Source organism: Monodon monoceros, unplaced genomic scaffold, assembly GCF_005190385.1.
Source record: "Monodon monoceros isolate NGI ecotype Baffin Bay Population unplaced genomic scaffold, NGI_Narwhal_1 Super_Scaffold_17, whole genome shotgun sequence".
In the NCBI taxonomy this organism is placed as follows: Eukaryota; Metazoa; Chordata; class Mammalia; order Artiodactyla; family Monodontidae; genus Monodon; species Monodon monoceros.
In genome coordinates, this window is record NW_021703773.1 from 9,797,426 (window position 1) to 9,816,795 (window position 19,370).

At 38.1% G+C, this 19,370-nt stretch overlaps 1 protein-coding gene across 13 annotated transcripts in view; it reads right to left on the bottom strand.

Moving 5' to 3' along the window:
- The window catches only part of NRG1 (neuregulin 1), a 1,014,701-nt gene that overhangs the window by 12,322 nt on the left and 983,009 nt on the right, over positions 1-19,370 (bottom strand). For 5 of the 13 annotated variants that reach the window (XM_029226633.1, XM_029226637.1, XM_029226629.1 and 2 more), the window contains 2 exons: positions 7,801-7,859; positions 1,144-1,167 (listed from right to left, as the gene is read on the bottom strand). In XM_029226633.1, the coding sequence (XP_029082466.1) occupies positions 1,144-1,167; positions 7,801-7,859 (83 nt within the window). Of the gene's footprint in view, positions 1-1,143; positions 1,168-7,800; positions 7,860-8,446; positions 8,515-19,370 lie in introns of all 13 variants that reach the window. The other 8 variants (XM_029226634.1, XM_029226631.1, XM_029226640.1 and 5 more) reach the window with 2 other exon arrangements.

Sequence of the window (19,370 nt, forward strand, 5' to 3'; positions counted from 1 at the left end):
AAGGACCACTCACATGAACGTGGGGCTATTCCCATCAAGTGAATAGTTTTCTCTTGGAATATTTTTGGGGGCAATGAGCAATTAATTGAGTTTCTATCCCTGGAATGGATAGAGCTTGTAACAACCTGATTTTCCACAAATTATGGGAAGTACATTAGGTGTAGACTGTGATGTTATCATTGAAATGAAAGCAACAGCTATAAGGTGCTCTCACCGCATGACGTCACTGACACCAGCTGGTTGGGGACCAGATATTCCTGTAATCAGGACATGGCTTTATTGACCAACGGTCACGTTCCTGGGGGCCTGCACTGTGGAGCCTCTGGAAGAATAGAATGGCTTCCCCTTCCTCCCAAGACTGGCCTTTTCTCCCAACTCTTTAGGGTGAAGGCTTTCCAAAGAAGTCTGCCCCCAATTCACATGCTCATAGGAGATATTTTACATTTGCAGTGTGAAAATGTCTGTTTGATTACTTGTTGGGGTATAGTGACTCAAGTTTAATTCTGTTAGTGCTAGAATTTCCAACTAAAATAGCACAAGGCTATTTCATTCTGTTTTCTGTTTCCTTGTTCATGAGATAATGAAATCGACTGGCACAGTACTTGAGTAGCTCCAGAAAACCAGAGTAATCCAAGTCTATGCATATAATATGTTTCAGATTAAGATGTTACTATATTAATAGATGATTTTTACATTGTATGTCAAGCTCCCATCAGCCTAAACGTGGAGCGTTCTTACACTGATGTATGTAAAGCTTCTTCTGTTCTCAGGCTTCTGGTTTGGTTCTTCCTACAGCCTTATAAACCACTCCAACGTACCCCAGCTCGGAAATAACAGCATGGCCAGATCAACCAGTGGGTCAGAGAACATGGGATATATGTGAATTTGCAGCAGGTAAGGTGATTTTAAACTCTAAGTGAAAACTGGGAATCTAAAAGCTGGTGCACTCAGTACCATGTCGGTAAACTAACCATAGATTGAAGGCAAAGAAATCACTGTTATAGCTGTATGATCCCTTCTAAAGAGAAAGGAAATTAGTTAGGAACTGAAAGGGAAGAATAGACAGGGGGGAAAAAAAAAAAAGGGTTTCAGCTCATAGGCTCTAAATTCTGCAGGCTAAAAGGAATGATGATTGGTCCATACCCATAAATTCAATCCCAAGATGCTCTGCCAATGCAGAAAGTTGAAAAAAAAAAAGAAAGAAAGGGAAAAAGTTTCAGAAAAGAGCAATACACTGCACTCCAAAACACATTACACACGACTATTATGGCTCTGTGCGTGCACATTGAACAGACAAACGGCGGATGGTTAAGGAAGCAGTGCTCAGGTACGCCCCCATGAGTCCACAGAGGGAACTTCTCTTTTAAGAGGTGCGCAAATATCAGCACACTGTGTCTTTATTAACCCTTAAAAGACCTTACTGAGGGAGAAGTTGTACGGCTGAACTCTCCTCTATGCTATTTCATTATTTGGGAATAGAATACTGTTTTTATCATCAGAGACAGCATTTGGCATTATTTCATTCTTCTCTTTTCAAAAGGCAGACTTGAAGTTCCAGGGAGGTGAAATTGTTTTGCCCAAAGACACACAGTGGCAGAGCTAGGAGGTGAAGCCAAGTAATTTGGTTGGAAAATTTCATCACAATGGATTTATATAGCTATGCTCTAATATTTCTTGTTGCTTTAGTTATTTTTTAAAAACTATTTCCTTTTCTCCAAACCTTCTACTCTCTCCACCACTTACATGACAAGGAGCAAACATTTCTGCTCAGAAAGCCAGACGGGGCACTGGGGCACTGGAGCCTGCTTCCAGTTTTCCATATAATTCCTGTGTGGTATAGGACAGCTCTGAATGCCTCACTTTTTCAATTGGTTAAAAAAAGAAAAAAGAGGTGGGGGGAGGATGCAATTCCTGGGTTCTTTAGTTAAATTTAATTTACTACTACTTCAAATCACGAAGAGCCAATTAGATGATCACTTCCCAGTGCTTAGCTCCAATGCCCAGATGACAGCTGAAGGGCACAGGCACCCAGGGAAGCTGCAGGGCTGCCCAGGGAAAGGGACTCAAAGTTGTGTGCTCACAGCCCACAGTCCTGGCAGACCTGACGGACGAGGGACCGGGACTGCAGGACCAGCAGAACCTGCACAGGCTCAAGTGACGAAATGGGGCCGAAAAACCAAAACAAACAAACAAACAGAAAAAACCAAAAACCTCTGGAAAGGACCCATTCCATTCTTGAAACAAAAAGTTGTTAACCAAATTTCATCATGTGCGGCCCTTCAGGATTTCCTTATTTGTGCGTGGGTGGTGGAGAGGCAGGTGGGAAGGAGGGGCAGGATAAAAACAAACAGAGGGGTTCTGTGGTCTGTCTTTCTTCCCTTGGTCACTGATTAGAGAGGTACCAGGACAGTCCCCCAAATGTGACAAGGCATCTGTTAAGTTTGAAAACATGTGATAGAGGGGTATTTCTCTTACAGAAGCATCAGTTTGGACGTGAGCAAAGCCCCTCATATAGAGAAGGGAAAGGAGGAGGTAAGTATGTTTGGAGTCATCCCCGTTTCAGGTCCTTTCTCTGCCATTTACCTGTTCAGTGACTTTGGACAAGTTAATTTCTTGTTGACAAAATGCTTATGATATTGATAAATGCCTCACAGGGTGACCCTGTGGAATAAAGGAGACATGAAGTATGTCTGCCAACAGCAGAGGGGTTCAACGGCGTGGGGAACAGACATATCTGGAGATTTACTTTGGGCCACTTGCTGCATGGATGTAGGTTTACTTCTGATTAATTTCACGGCCCTCAAAACTCTGATAGCTCCTGGGATATTTCAAGAATTTAGATTTAAAAAAAGAAACTTGCCACCTCTTAAGGAAACGAAGTTTCCTAGATTTAAAAAATCTATATCTATATATATGGATGATATAGATATATACATAGTGCATCTAGTAACAATGATAAAGAGGCACTTGATATAACAGAGAGTTCCGTTTGCCTTGAGTCCAGGGTACTCAGGCAAATCACCTACATTTTTCATAAATTTAAAGCCAGAGGATGTAGGGTTACTTTGGTTGCACAATGTTCACAGCAAAATTAACAACTTTTTCCAATTCAAACGAATTTCTCTTGCCTCTGTGCAACATTCAATTTGACAAACTGACATTTCCCCCCCCCCCATTTGTTTCCTCCATATAAACTTCGGAACATCAAGATACCAAAATTCATTTTCCGAAGAACTGATCATAAATTTCCTTACACATTTACGTGAGAAAGTGACTCAATTTTTCTCCCTAGAACCCTCTCTATCTATCTCTTGCCTTTTCCTCCTACGTCAGTAATAATTTAAGGGTTAAAATCAAGAGATAACTACAGAAACTCTTTCCAGAGAAGAGAATCATGATTCCATGCCTACGTGAACACTGCTAATTGTCTATATTAGTTGCATAGAAAGCTTGGTTAAGTCTTCAATGAAATTAGTAGCATGCTCATGCATACATATTACTGCATTTACAGTTTTATAGGTAAGTCTGTGAGCCTAACTCTAATTTCATTTCATGGGAAGTCATTCATATCAGGCAGCTCCAATTTCAGTAATTCAAAGGGAAATTGGTACTTAAAATTGGAATCTCTTCTGGCTATAAACCCTAACAAGGAAACAAGCAGAGGAAGCATGCATCAGTCACACTAGTCCCATAGCAAATGCTACTCTATTTTTACTATTGGTGGCTACATTTCTTTCATTGTGAGTCAGAGAAGTAGGATACACAAACACTTTTCATTTTCTGAAGAGGTCATTACTTTCTATCTTTTCTATTTAATCTAATGTTGGCTTAGGCTTATTACATATGTGTTTCCTATTGAACTTCTGCCTAGCCACTCCATTTTTCAAATTAAATTAGTGATTCAAAAACACGAAGGTTACTGTAAACAATTTAGTTTCCTTTTCTACATGTGATTTCCTGCTGTGCAGTGAGCAATATAAAAAATTAATTTAAATCTAAGAGTCTTCAGAAACTATTAAATATTGACTCGCTAATCCTTTGTTTTAGGATCTTTATAATAGTTTGAAGAAAACTGATTAACCTGTAGGTTAATTTAAATTTTCAATTGCATTAGAGAAAAGAACAAGAAAACAACTTTTTTAAAAACTGAAATTGTCCATACATGCAATTATAATTTCTGTTAAATCTGAAGACATTCAGGATTTTATTCCTTAACATCTTGGGTCTCCTTATGCAAATAATCTCAAAGAGGTAGGTGTCCTCTTGACTTTCTGCCCCTCTGAGGTTTCTAGAGGGGTCCTGTCAATGTCATTTCTAATTAGGAGCAATTTAGCACCTGACTTCTAATTTTCGACTTACCTTTACAAATGTAGATTTTTTTTTCACATATACCAACCCATATTGCCACTGAGCCCTTCGAAATGTAATAGGAAACTCTCTCCTTCCTTCCAAGTTTCCACATGCCATGAGCAAGTATTGATGCATTCACAAAAACACACACAGTGAAATCTCACTAACGCTCAGCTGGAGTTGATGATAATTTTGTCATAGGTTGAGTGTGTCTTTATTCTACTTTCAGCAAGATACACATGTTTGATAAAGAAATTAATAACTTCAGAGAGTCTTTAAAACATTTAGAAAAGTCAACACAAATAATTTAGGCACTAGTAACCTATGGTTCAAAAATACTTTTAAGGCTAAGTTTACTCATTCTGAGAATATGCCTACAAGTTCTAAAATTGTACTCTTTTAAAATAGTCTATAATTTGGGCTATTCTATAATTACTTCCTATTAAATGTTAGTTTATACGTGACCTATTTGCTCCATACTGCCTGTAACTATTGAAGCTGTGAGTGCTTTTTTTCTAGAACGTCTATAAATTGATTATCGATTGTCTATATATATATACACACACACACACACACACACACACACACACACACACACAATGATGAACACAATCCTTTCAAGTAGGAATTCAGTGTCAAGAAGGGTGAAATTTGAAGCTGACTAACCTTGACACTATCTTCCTAGAAAGTATTATAAATATGTTTTATTTCAAGGAAAAAGGCTTCCTTCAAGAACACTCTATAAAATATACATGTGTTCCTTTCTTTTATATTTTAAATCAGTTTTTATAAATCAATAAATGTCCCATAGGACACCCTGACCAGACAAACTGTATTAAATCCTAATAATGTAAGTAAGTTATGTGTTAATAAGCATTTAAAAAATTGTACGTTCTTTTAGGATGTGATTCTTCAACTGAAAATGTGGTTGGGTAAGTTGAACAATGTTTCTCTTTGAAGCTGGGGAATATCTTTTCTTTTAAAATGTATGTTATGCATTTCAAACTTTATGAACACCAATAAGTAAATTTTGAACATTACCATGGTGGCAACACTTTTTAGTTTTTGTGTAGCCTTCATTGTTACTTGAACATAAAGTTCTCAGAGCAGCAAACATTTATTTTCCTGCCTTCTATGTGAAGGTCTGCAGAAATAAACGTTGAGAATTTAAGACATGGAAGTTAGAAAATTAACTCTGGGCAAGACAATTTTGGAAAGCAGTTTCTGATTGGAAGCTCTTGCTTTTCCAGACATGAGGCAGCGTTGATGATGCATAGTCACTACAGATTTTGTTTATAAATGTGCTTCCTATCAATCTTTGTTAAATCAGGTTAAAAATGAATGCTGCTTTCCTGGACATCTTCCAAAAGTGCCACTGAAAGCTTACTAAAGAATTTATTCAAGGACTCACACTCAGATTCAATACACAGTAGCTATTTTAAAATTATATCTTATGAAAGAGAAGATGGTCTAAAAGAGAAGCTGAGAACATTTTTTCAGGTTATTGCCATCAGATCTCACTGCATTATCATTTTGGGGGACTATCTTCATTTTTTAATGCTTTTCTCTATCTGGTACTTCAGCATTGCTTTCAGTGCACAATGGTATTCCAAAATTTTAAGTACAATGCACATGTTCAGAATTTTCATTAAACTCTAAAATATAAATGTATTGAATTTACAGTCACATGGATTTGCTAAATCTATGTCATTTGAATACAAACACATTTCTAAAAGGAAATTACTATATTAAGTAAAATTCTACTTTTACCTTCTGTTCTTACTTTCCATCTTATCTACCTTTGTAACAATATTCTACAGCTGTAGAGAGAACAATTCTGTCCACTAAAGGCATTTTAAAGATTCTGAATAAAGGGGAGACCGTGTTTGAAAACTTAGCGATGCCAGTTTACCAATTTTTCACAACATAAAATGGTCTGTAACATAATTTTTGACCTGTAGCCTTTGTAAATACATAATAAGTAAGTACCACGTCACTAAAAAAAAAAAAATAGTTTGAATAGTATGGGCCTAATCGCCCCATAATGCATATGAAATTTCTTTATTCTTCCATGTCTGTTAACATAAGGAACAGAATCTTATTCTTTGCATGTATACAAGTAAGAGTCAAATCTCATTCTTTTAGAGCCCCCAAATGACCAATTGCTATCACTGTTTCTTGTGTTACATGAACTTTTATACCCTAATACGCTATGTGAAATATTTCTTGGGGTGAGAAATTGACGCTCTGAGTCAGAGGTTGACAAATCCATTACGATGCTTTTGTAAATAAAGTTTCAATAGTACACAGCCATGCTTATGAGTTCATGCATTGTTTATGACCGCTTTTGTGCTACCGTGGCCAAGTTTTCTGTGGTTACGACACTGATGGTATGGTCTGCAAACACAGAAGTATGTACCATCTGATCCTTTACAGAAAAATATTTGTCAACCTTTGATCTAAATGGATAACAATATGGAATCCATTTTAAATATAATGCTTTGAAAGCTCCAGAATTAAAAGCTACAGTCCTCATTCACAAAAGCAGGAGAAATACATAGTTTAGTTATCCGTGCAATTATATACAATGTGAATTGGGTCTTTTAGGAATGATGTCCAAGACTTCATGAAGCCACAGAAATCAATCAGAATTTCCCAGTTCTCATTAAAAAATATATATCTAGCAGTGAACTGTGATATTTCAAAGTAACTAATAAATATTTTTAAAAAACAATTTTCCTAAAATTATTACTGAAACTAGAATAACTAACATAAATAAATGATTTAACAATTCATCTAAAAATCATTTAGACCCGAATCACTTTTTTCCTAAACAAGGTCAATAGAAGCCTGGCTATCTCCTTTGCTGTAAGATGTTTGTTTGTTTTTAATTTTCCTACTCAGTGCTTTTTTTTAAACTTAAATGCAAACTGTTTGGTTAATGAAGAGAAACATCTGCACTCTTTTTATTCTGTTTATTTGTTAGAAGTAACACATTCTGAACCGAAATGAACTTACCATCATTTCAAGTGTGTACTGGTTACAACTTAGCGAACATCCTTTTCAGGATGGGGTCATTTTATAAAGAAGATGGACTGTCCAGTGGAATGATTTTATTTTATCAATAAAAGTGAGACTTTTAAATGCCTTTATTATCATTGCACTGTGTGATACAGACTATCATTTTGTATCACATTATTCAAGATCAATTTCAGAAGCATCGGAGCCTCACACACCTATGAGCATCTCGGAGCCAACTAGTCATGAACAGAGGAAGTAATACAATTGCTTTTGTTAATGTTCTCATGCGACAGGCAGAGGCAGTCAATGTTAGACCTGGTAAAACACATCTAGCTCTAGGTGAAATCTGAGGGAAGATGCAGCAACAAGAAAGCAGCACCGACTGAGCATGCTCCTATTCAGGCAGAGACAGAAAGGGAGTGGACGTACTGTAGAAGCTGGCCATTACGTAGTTTTGGCAGCGATCACCAGTAAACTCATTTGGGCACCTGAGAGAAGAAACAAAAAAAAACAATGGTAGAAAAAACAGAGAAAAAGAGAAGAGGTGAATATATGCCAGAAAGAAGCTCCTTCAGTGACATTTGATTGAACTTGGTGAGTTCACCCTCAGGAACTGAGTCTTTGTCCTAATGGTGGCTTTCAGACTCTGGCATTTCCCCCAAAGGGTTAAAAATTTGGACAGAAATGATAGAAAGATCCCAGCATTTTAAGTGACCGCATTCTCTCAAAGGGAGTCACTTGAAGTGAAAGCAGATGTTTTCTTTAACTAGGTTTTCTGTTTGACAGCATTGGTCCAAAATGTTGGAAGGAAAGGAGTTCTGGTTGGCTGGCCCGTCATGATCACCAGCATCACTGACCATCCTGATGGGTCATTCTTTTATAAAACTGATGACCATTGGGGTCTGTGTTGAGACACAGTTCAACAAGGTCTCATTGAATGGGTTTATGCCCTGAGTGGTTAAACCATAATTAGAACAAAAGGAATCAGTCACAACTGAGTTGTAAAACCACCAAGTGGTAGTGATTGTTGCTGTAGTTTGGGGGAGAAAGCAAATTTCAGATTATTTTAACATACTTTCTTGGGTTTGGACTTTCATGGGCACATTCTCAGTACATCTCGCTCCAGTGAATCCAGGTTGGCACCTAGAGGGTAAAAATGTAATAAGCAATCGAACGCTAAAGACACTGAACTTTCAGACTGGCAATTTTCCTCCTATGGAGTATGGAGACTCCTACAAATGACCTGGTAGCTGAACAACGTAAAAGAAAGGAGAAGACAAAACATTTAGAAAACCATGTCCCATGAAAACTGTGGGGTATATATTTCTGTTGTCTGCTTCAGTCTTCATAAGATCAGTTAACTGAAATTTAACTAGAGTGAGGTTGAAAAGTTGAAAAGAAGTGGCAAGTTCTGGGCAGCTAAGTCATTTTCCTTGGGCATTTCTGAAGTTGTCACTGATCAATTGACTCACTATGTTAAAACACCGGTTTTGGTAAGAGCTTGTAAGGTTCCATCCACCATCTTTTATTGTTTAAATGATCCTGAGCTTTTTCTTTTGTAGACACCACTTTGTACTTCATTTCATAGGTATCTTTATAAGTGAAATCAACAAACTACAATAGAAGTCAAGCTCTTTCACACTCTAGTGATTACTGACAAGAAAAACTACATCTCTTTTTGTTTTAAAGATATTACAAATTAGGTCTTATTTTTAATGGTGAAAGCAAGAGGCAGATTTTTATGAGTACGAATTTCACTTCATCCAATTATCTCAAGTCAAAGGCAAATACACTTCTAAAATTTAAACAGTTATTCCTCTACTGAAGTATTTAATAAATGTCATTTTTGCATTTAGGGTAAATTGTTTTGAAACTGTATAAAATTTACATTTTACTCACTCGTATACATTTGCCTATCAAAATTCCAGAATCCTGGTAGAATACTGTTCTTAAAGCCTTGTGACGGGGCTGTGCCTAAATATGGAAGCCCTTTACAACTGCTCTTTTTGTTGCTGTCACTCCAGTAACTAAAGCATTTCAGAATGGATTCATTTTACCCAGTATCATACTCTAATAAATAGGGTCATCAAAAAGTTCCAGGACGCAAATACACCTCTTACAGGTGCTCCACAACCATAGCCATGATTATTAGTAATAGTTCATCTAGGCCATAACCATCATGCACACACCTCATGATTTACTTACAACCCTTTCTTCTCCAGAGTAAATAAAAATAAACACCATCTTTTTGGCATCAAAGAGATGTGAATAAAACGATTCATTTTTGCTAATATAAGGTTGATTTTTTTTCATTTCCCTTAAAGCCAAATTCAGTGCCAAAAAATGTTCTCAAGTGATTTGGTACATCTACTTCACCTATTTCATGAAGAATGGCTTGTAAGAATAAATACTAGCAGTTCCAGATTTTCAGCCCTATAAGTACTTGGGTAAACAAAGTATAATTATGATCATTAAAAATAATATTGGGGGCTTCCCTGGTGGCGCAGTGGTTGAGAGTCCGCCTGCCGATGCAGGGGACGCGGGTTTGTGCCCTGGTCCGGGAAGATCCCACGTGCCGCGGAGCGGCTGGGCCCGTGAGCCATGGCCGCTGAGCCTGCGCGTCCGGAGCCTGTGCTCCGCAACGGGAGAGGCCACAAGCTTAACAACAAACATCTTGTATTGATACAGTTTTTTCAGTTCTTCAAAATATATATATTTTTAATGAACTGGTTATTTTCATTTATAATATTTTTGCTTCAATGAGTAGAGGAAGATCTGCCTAGAGAAATACAGAAATAAGAACTATAACCTGTGAAGTTGGGTCATTTCTCATGAAGATGTCATTCTGCGTGCTTCAATAAGAGTGCCTTCACAGGTAATTTAAGAAAAATATACGGAAACTTGTTTTCCATATAACTTATTTGACATAAAAAGTTTTGAAGTACATGGGTTTGTTTGTTTGTTTTTGTGGTATGCGGGCCTGTCACCGCTGTGGCCTCTCCTGTTGCGGAGCACTGGCTCCGGACGCGCAGGCTCGGCGGCCATGGCTCACGGGCCCAGCTGCTCCGCGGCATGTGGGATCTTCCCGGACCGGGGCACGAACCCGTGTCCCCTGCATCGGCAGGCGGACTCTCAACCACTGCACCACCAGGGAAGCCCTACGTGGGCTTTTAATTTGTATATTTGTTTCTGAACCAGGACTATATAAATCCATATAGACATACACTATAATTAAGTAGGTAATTTCAGACCTAAGAATATATTCTATAATGACCATTTCATCTTAAAAATTTAAATTCTTAATTTGATCACACAATAATCCACTTGTTTCATACAAAGAACATGGTATAAGATATGTGAATATGGTATGTATGTGTGTGAGAAGAGAGGGAGAGAGAACCATTGGAGGTAAGAAATGCACCTATTATTTAAGGATCATGAAATTAACAAACAGCTGAGAGATCATGAGTCCCTTAAGAGAAGAAACGCATTTATTAGAAGACTGCCATTTATGCATCTAGGATGACACTTTTGAGATCACTGGTCAGAGGACAACTAGATGAAGGGGATCAAAAATCTTACCCAATCAATTTTCTGATTCGTACAAATCCTGAGATGATGTTTCCTAGGAAACTAGCATTATCTCTATCATAAGATGATATATCAATAGAATATTTGGTGCAGTGACATTAGATCTGCTTAAGGTATGCCAATCCTTTTTGGAATCATCAGCTATAACCGAACCAGAACTCTGCTTTCGCTACTGTTTACTTTCACTTAAGATGGATTTTCTTAGCGTAAAAGCCTTATTATTATTCAAAGTGGGGTCCAAGGACCAATAGCACCAGCATCTCCTGGAATCTTGTTAGGAGACACGTAGAATCTCAGGCCCCCATCCATAACTACTGAATAAGAATCTGTATTTCAACAAGATCCCTGAGAGATCTGTTTGTACATTAAAGTTTAGGATGTCAGGGATCCTGACCTCCAAAAGGCCCTCTACCCTGGCATCACAGAATCTTGCTGCTTGCATGTGAGAAGCCCATCTGGCTTCATTGGGCCTCAGCTGTCCTCAGGGATAAAATGAAAGGATTTAACTAAGTGATTACCAAAGGTTTCTCTTACCACGAAGGTTCTGGGAATCACCCTCACACGTGGAATCACTGTGCAAAAACCCAGACATCATTTCTTCTGAATGTATTACCAGTCAGGGAGGACTCAAGAACTTAAAAAATAAATTTCTGATAGAATGGATTTTTAAAGACAATCTGGAGGCAAAATAAATTTCAAATACCTATTCCTAAGCAATTCAAGGGTTCAGCGGCTATAATCATTATGTAACTTTTGTGGACGTCTAGAATTGTTACCAAATCAGATGGAAGGAAGTGGAAACAGTTTCTGCATAAGCAAACTGCAGACTGCATTGACTGGGTAGAGGAAGCATATGCAAATGGAAATGCACCTGATCTATAGGCTCTGATTAAATTCTATGGAATTACTTCTAAAAGAATAGGCAGACTGGCTGCTGACATATTTCTTTATTAGCACTGTACTTTAAGCTTTCCAATCTATCGCTTTCTTCGGAGATAAGAGTACGGTAAATTTAATCTGATTTTGAACAATATTCTTTGGCACGAGTCTGAGCACCTTCCAAGAATTTTATGTCTTAGAAGAACCTGTTTGAATAAGAACCGAGCCCCTATTTTAGCTCCAAAACTATATATACCGTTTGTTTTACTGATCAGATTAGAAGATGGAAATATTTTTTAAAAAATTTTAGGGCTTCCCTGGTGGCGCGGTGGTTGAGAGTCCGCCTGCCGATGCAGGGGACACGGGTTCGTGCCCCGGTTCCGGGAGGATCCCACATGCTGCGGAGCGGCTGGGCCCCATGAGCCATGGCCGCTGAGCCTGCACGTCCGGAGCCTGTGCTCCGCAACAGGAGAGGCCACAACAGTGAGAGGCCCGCGTACCGCAAAAAAAAAAAAAAAAAAAATGTTTAGTATTTGCTCTTAACATGATAAACTATCTTTGTTCTATGATTGTTCTTCGTGAGATGAAAACTCATAGTTTTGTCTGAACTGAAGCAGCATCTCTTCCAACTAGCATCACCTCTTCCCTGAGTGCCATATCCTCACCTCTACACATCCACACCCTGGGAGAAGGATTCCTTATTTGGCTCTCACATTGCACGCTGCTCTGATCTCTTCCAATGTCCTTACCTATCTGTCTCGTGATTACCTCTTTGTGAGGACGCTGACCACATTCTGATCATTTTATAGCTCTAATGTTTAGCCTGGCTCACGAAGGACTCTCATAAAATGTTAGTTAAACTGAGCCTGATTGAGGATCAGACTGTGGTGTCCAGTAAAGGACTGTATTAAGGAGAATCTCACAGTCAATTGATTTGCCAGGTACAGCTCAATAACCGGCTTTTATTTTTATAGTTTGTGACCGACTCTCTCCTCTGTATACTTCCAAATAATTTTTTATAGGAGCTCCCAGTATCCTCCTTATAGACTCCCTCCCTTAAATAGAAACCTTTAAAATTGTGTCTGGAATTTGGAAAAGACTCTAACTCTTTAACAATAAGTCTCTTACCTCAAATTTAAATCCTGTTACTGAAATACCATCTTACCTAGGATTCAATAAAGCCATTACCGTCGAGTAACCAAGACTTCTGCACAGCATCAGTAAAATAAAAACTGTTCTTAATAATAACCTTAATACATGGTGACAATCCTGATACGCTTACTATGTAATTGATCGTCAGCTCATGTAATTTTGTGAAGCAATTTAGTGCTTGGTGTATTTTTTACATTCTAATTGAATAAAGTATTTCTCATTTTTTTTTTGGTGGAGACACTAGACATAGTCAAAGATATTTCCAGAACTCCAAGAAACTTCTGGTCATTTAGGGTTTGCTAATTTTACAAGCCATTATAAATGGTTTTGTGTTTTTTTAAATTTATGGTCAATTTATAAACCATCCTTAGACATCCTTTCTCTTCCTTTCTTTATGTCTTGGTTTCATTAATTTTCATTAGGTCCTCCCTTGATCAGGCAGGAGAAGGGAAACAGGTTTACATATGATATTTTTGTCTCTATTTATTCATCACTCTACCATGAAATATTCAGACAATTTTTTAGATAATTTTCTTCCAAAAAAGAAGAGCCCCTATTTTCTTTTCACTCTACCTCAGTACTAGTTAACTGGGGTATCTCCTTCATATTGTACAACAGCTGAAACAATTTCTTTGATGCCCATGTTTACAAATATCAAGTAATGGCAATGCCAACAGATACATATTGAGGATTATCGGTGTGTTTAAGTGTTAGACGTTAAGGACTTTTGCTCGTACTCCGTAAACCAGAGCTGGCAGTGTACACGCCAGGTCAAACAGTGCTAGTTTGTTTTTCTACAGTATCATATTGCAAGGGCTGACTTTTCTCACCCCTTCACTCAGGATTCTGGCTAGAACTCGCCCACTCACTGGCTGAGTATCTGTGTTGTAGATTATTCTTTCCCAAATGGATTGTTACTATTAGTCTGCATTTTTCCAAGATGAACTTCGTTCTCTTATCCACCATGAAGTGAAATTTCTTGAGGTCTGTATATGCTTTTCTAATTTGTGTTTTAGTGTTCTTTATGGTGTGATCTGCAAAAGACATTTATTTCCCCAAGGGAATGCCTTCTTCAGTACCATTAAAGAAAATATTAAATATAACATATGCCTTCAATAACATTTCGTTCAGATCCAACCTTATACCGCCCCATCACTGATCATCCCATTTCTTTTTTATTAAGATCTGGGGGCTAGTTCTCAATTCTTGAGATAACAGTATACAGAGAGTGGCCACAGTGGACTCATGGGTAAATACTGAGGGGAAAAAAAAAAATCTAAGTTATCCTGGCTCGCCAATGTTGTTTTTCAACATCTATGACATACAATCCCACTAATGAGGGTGTCAGTGTTTATGAATTAACCCCTCCTTGTTTGAACCCTGGTGCCCTTCCCAAAGCTCTGTTTGTACAGCTTGTTCTGAAACGCTCATCTGTAGATGAAAATCCTTGCCGTTGTTTACTCTAACTGATGTATCCTTTACTTTGGGGTCAAACAATTTCATCGGATATGGGCTCAATCTATGGCCCATGCATCTACGTGTCCTTGTGACACAATGACTTATGGACTCGGCTAATTTGTGGTTTGGTTTTCCTCCCTGGAGGATGCCCTTCCCCATCTCATCACACAGCTTAGCGATTCCAAACTTTATAGCTCCATCTACTCCAGCCTCATTTTATGATGAAACATCTAAATATTCACTTTTGACTTAAATCACTCAATAGAAGTATTTCAAAATGGTGCGTTTTATTCTGAATAGACTATATGCTTCTCAAGGCGAGGACTGCATATACTTTTTTCCCTGACGGAGTCTCTGCCTCTGGCTGGTTGTGGTCCCCCACGGTACATTCCCTTAGCTCCCTAAATTCTCTTCATAGCACTCAGCACACCAATCATTTATGATTAAATTAATTACTTGAAATACATCGGCTACTCACAAGAGCCTACAGACTCCATGAGGGCAGAGACCACGTGATTTTGCTCACCACTTCATACCGAGCACAAGCATAGAACTTGCCTCTTAGAAGGAGATCAATAAATACATGTGGCTGCCTAACTGATTTCAGGAGAAAAAAAAGGAACCAAGCTCTTAAGAACACTTGGTGTACCTGATTTTACGCCAAACTGCAGCCAAACTGGTTTCTATAAGAACAAAAGGATTTGCTTCCCTCTGTCTTCACGAAAGTCAAAAATGAGCTAATAAATACCTAGGAAGTACAAAGCAGGAGTCTAGATACAAGAGGACACAGAAGAAATAGAACACGTGGTCATGTGAAGAGCTGACTGACTACATCTAAGCCACAAGAGTCCCGCCCACTCACAAAGGTTGCTCTCCCTGTCAAATGTTACAGAAGGTAAGTGTCACACCCACTCTGAAGGACGAACGCTTCCAGAGCTGGCTGGACTCCAGGTCTAACCCAAAATACATCCCTTTGCTCTATTCCAAATTTCTCCTTCTACAGCCATGATGATGAGGCCACAGGACACAACTTGAATCTGAACCATCACCCCCTTAATTATGTTAATTCAGCTGCTAATATGTTGTAAATATCATCGTCCACCTCCTCATTGCTATGCCAGGATTTTATAAAACTGTAACCTTAGCTAGTGTCTTGACTTTCCTCATCTTACCCGGTCCCCAGATGTCTCCAGCCTGTATGGAAGTCTCTCTTCCGTAAGCACTTGCTATGTTTATGGTATCACTCCCCTGCTCCAGAAGTTACTATGACGCCCGATTAGCTATCACGATGTCCAAAGTCCTCTGCCTGGCTTTCAGAGCTCAGAAACTGACTCTCCTGTCTAACTTAGTTTTTTTGTTTTGTTTTACTTCCCAGAATGGAGCTGCTCGTCTAGCTATGCATGTCACTGGGTCTCATGGGAAGATTACTGCAGCCTCAGTGTCTGCCTGGTATATGGAAAAAACTCCATAAATGATGACGATGTTTATCAAGTCTTCAACTAATTCCAGTCTTTTCCTTCTTTAAATTCTCATTACCATAACAATCAGCACTGTACCACTTGGGATATAGTCACTTTAACTGATGTACCATTTTAGTTACTCCATTTCCGTAAATAGACTAAGTTCCCAGGGACCAGCGACCATGTGTCATGTTTTCTCTGCGTTTTCAAAAATGCCTGGCATAGATGTAGCTGTTCTATAAACAAATGTTAATTCATATTTCATTTACTGAGTTTAATTTATTATAGCAAATTTGTTGTGACTTTATCTCCTCTAGCTATATATTTTTCGTAACTATCTTGATAATAATGTGTAATACAATATAGGCCCTTATATATACTACATGCTTTCATAAAAAATAGACAAAATCATAAGTTCATGTTTAAAGGCACCTCCCGTCTTCCTATGTTTTGTTTGCTTTTTGTTTCTGTTTTTTGTTTTTACATATAAGGAAGTTATTGATCAGAGATATTACATGATTAAATGAATGTCAAATGCAAAGTTATAAAGCTAGCTGGTGGCCCCAACAAATCAGATAAAAACTGCTAGTGTTAAATAAAATGAAGAATTGGGAATTAAATATGATAACACAGTCTGTTAAGACAGGTGTATATATTTTTCCAGTGTCTACAGAGAGAATGTAATTCTACCATTATAAGGAAAAAGAAATCTTGCTTCCCCAGAGTTAGAAGTGCTTTAGCAGAAATGAATTCATTTAATTTCACTGACTCCCTGGGAAGAAGTTTGGAGAACATATTAACTCTATGTTATAAATATACTGTCCAGAGAGTTGAAGTGAAAGAGCTCAGACTATTCACCAAAATTGGTGGTTAAAACTCTAATCCCCACACGGGGAAGGCACATCTGCCCATAGGACAGCATCATGGGTTTATAAATACGGTGTGGTATAAAATCATTTTTCGATTAAAAAAAAAAATCACATCGACATCTTCCAAAATAGTTCTCTAAGTAAAGCTGTTCAGAGGAGCAGATATACAAGAACAAGGGGGGAAAACAAAGAGGAACATCTGGACAATGTCACGTTCAAACTGTCCTGTTTCTTTGAACCATGTGACTACATGGGGTACCAGAGGGTAAAAGACGGAATGATACTTTTCTGGTCTTTATGCAATCTGGAATAGTAACTGTTTCCCCCCCCCCCCCCGCAGGATAAATTTTAAATTACTCTAGAGAGAAGAGAAATATAAAAGATGAGATACACCACAGAAATTCCCGCACAGTTCCCAGAGGAGAAGTCCAAGTAACCAGCAAACCTCTCCTCAGAGAAGTGTTTAACTGTTATATGGTTAATCCATTTGGAACACCTTGTTCTAAACAGAGAGACAAAAGAGCTTTGCTGTAAAGTCTTCGACTTCAACTCCCAAAAAGACAACAGTGGATGAGATGACCAGAGAGACTACTTGGAAACTCGCGTGCTTGTGGTGTTTCTGAGTCATGTCTTTAGCCAGGGATAAAGCTGATTTTGAATGATGTGGCACATGCTTCAGAAACGTTTTGCCCTAGACAGATGGACCAGGTGGAAACTATGAACTGGCTTCATACACAGGACCATGATGAGCCAATGCAACACTTTCGTGTTTTCTGTTTCTATGCAAGTCGTCCAGTGAACAATATAATATCGTAAGACATGGTAAACGATGTGCCTTGGTTTCACTTCTGACTAAACTATTTTTAATGTTATAGATGTTTTTAATACAGGGATTAAAAAACAATTAGACAAATTTAACAAAAAAGGCATGACATAAAGGCATGACATATTTTGGATAGTGAACATATTCCAATTCTTCCATCAACGTACTGGCTTGCTCTGATGCATCAGTAAAGACATGGTGCAAAAGGGGGATAAAACTGATCAAAATCACAGATGTCAAAGATTTTCTTTCCAACAAGATCTCGTAATAAGCTTTAACGCTTTTCTGAAAGATTATATTACCAAAAAAAAGATACAATAAAATTATAATGCCAATTTGCTGAGAACTAGAAGACGATTAGCTTGGGGGAAACAATATTCATTCATGGGTTGCTGCTTTAATAACTGTTGGAGGAAGACAACATTTCACTTTAAGATTAGAAAAATATATAACAAGTATTCCTTTCTGGATTGGGCTTAAAATTTAATGAAAAGCTGTGTGGGCGAAAAAAATTCCAGTTGTTGGCACAATACCAAAATGGAACAAATGAACAGCACTTAGGCGATAGCACTTTTTGTACAGGACATGGGAGGGCCACAGAAGAGCTGAAATTAACACGTGGAAAATAACTGCACTGGTTCCTAAGAGGTATTCAGAAACTATCATATATACTCACTCAGCTTGTAAATCTTTGCAAAGGCTACGGTGAAAAATGATCGTGTTTCATTATTATAATTAAAATACAGTGGTCTCAGATGCTTTTCTAAAGAAGTAAAAAAGAGAAAACATAGACAATCTGGGTACAATTGTTTAAAAAGGGGAAGCATTTAAAGGAACTATAATTTTAAGTGTTTTTTTCAAGTGATTCATTAAAACGTAATTAGGTTGTGTGTCTATGACTAGGACAGAGTAACAGGATTACCCATATAATAAATGCACCTCATATTTTATAGATTATAATTCTCAGCTTCTGGTATTTTCTATTTTCATAGAGAAAATCTTACAGGAAACTATAAAATTTGGTCATCCCCCGTGTACACACTGCTATATTTAAAAAGGATAACCAACAAGGACCTACTGTAGAGCACAGGGAACTCTGCTCAGGAATGTTATACAGCCGCCTGGATGGGAGGGGAGTCTGGGGGAGAACGGATACGTGTACATGTATGGCTGAGTCGCCTTGCTGTGCACCTGAAACTATCACAGCGTTGTTAAGGGCCTATACTCCAATATAAAATAAAAAGTTAAAAAATAAATGTGGTCATCCCCATTCACTACGATAAATATGGGCAGGGAGGAATGTTTGGGCTGTATTCACAGCAAGTTGGCAGAACCAAAGTCTAAAACTGACCAACTTTAATTCTTTGCTATAGGTATGCTGAGTTGAATATACTGGTGATCAAAAAGTGAATCTTTAATTTTAAAACAATGAACACTGAGAGTCATAAAATCCTTCAGACGTGAAAGATATGATTTTTTCTATACACTCTTTCATTTTTATCTTGCTTTAAAGCTTTGAAAAGACTCTTACTTATTAACTTCATCTTGGCTTATAACTATTACCTATACCTATGAAAGGGATATTTAGTAATTGAAATTAGAATTTTACTCTTGTGATTCCTAGTCTTTTTTTTTTTTTGCTGTACGCGGGCCTCTCACTGTTGTGGCCTCTCCCATTGCGGAGCACAGGCTCCGTACGCGCAGGCTCTGCGGCCATGGCTCACGGGCCCAGCCGCTCCGCGGCATGTGGGATCTTCCCGGACGGGG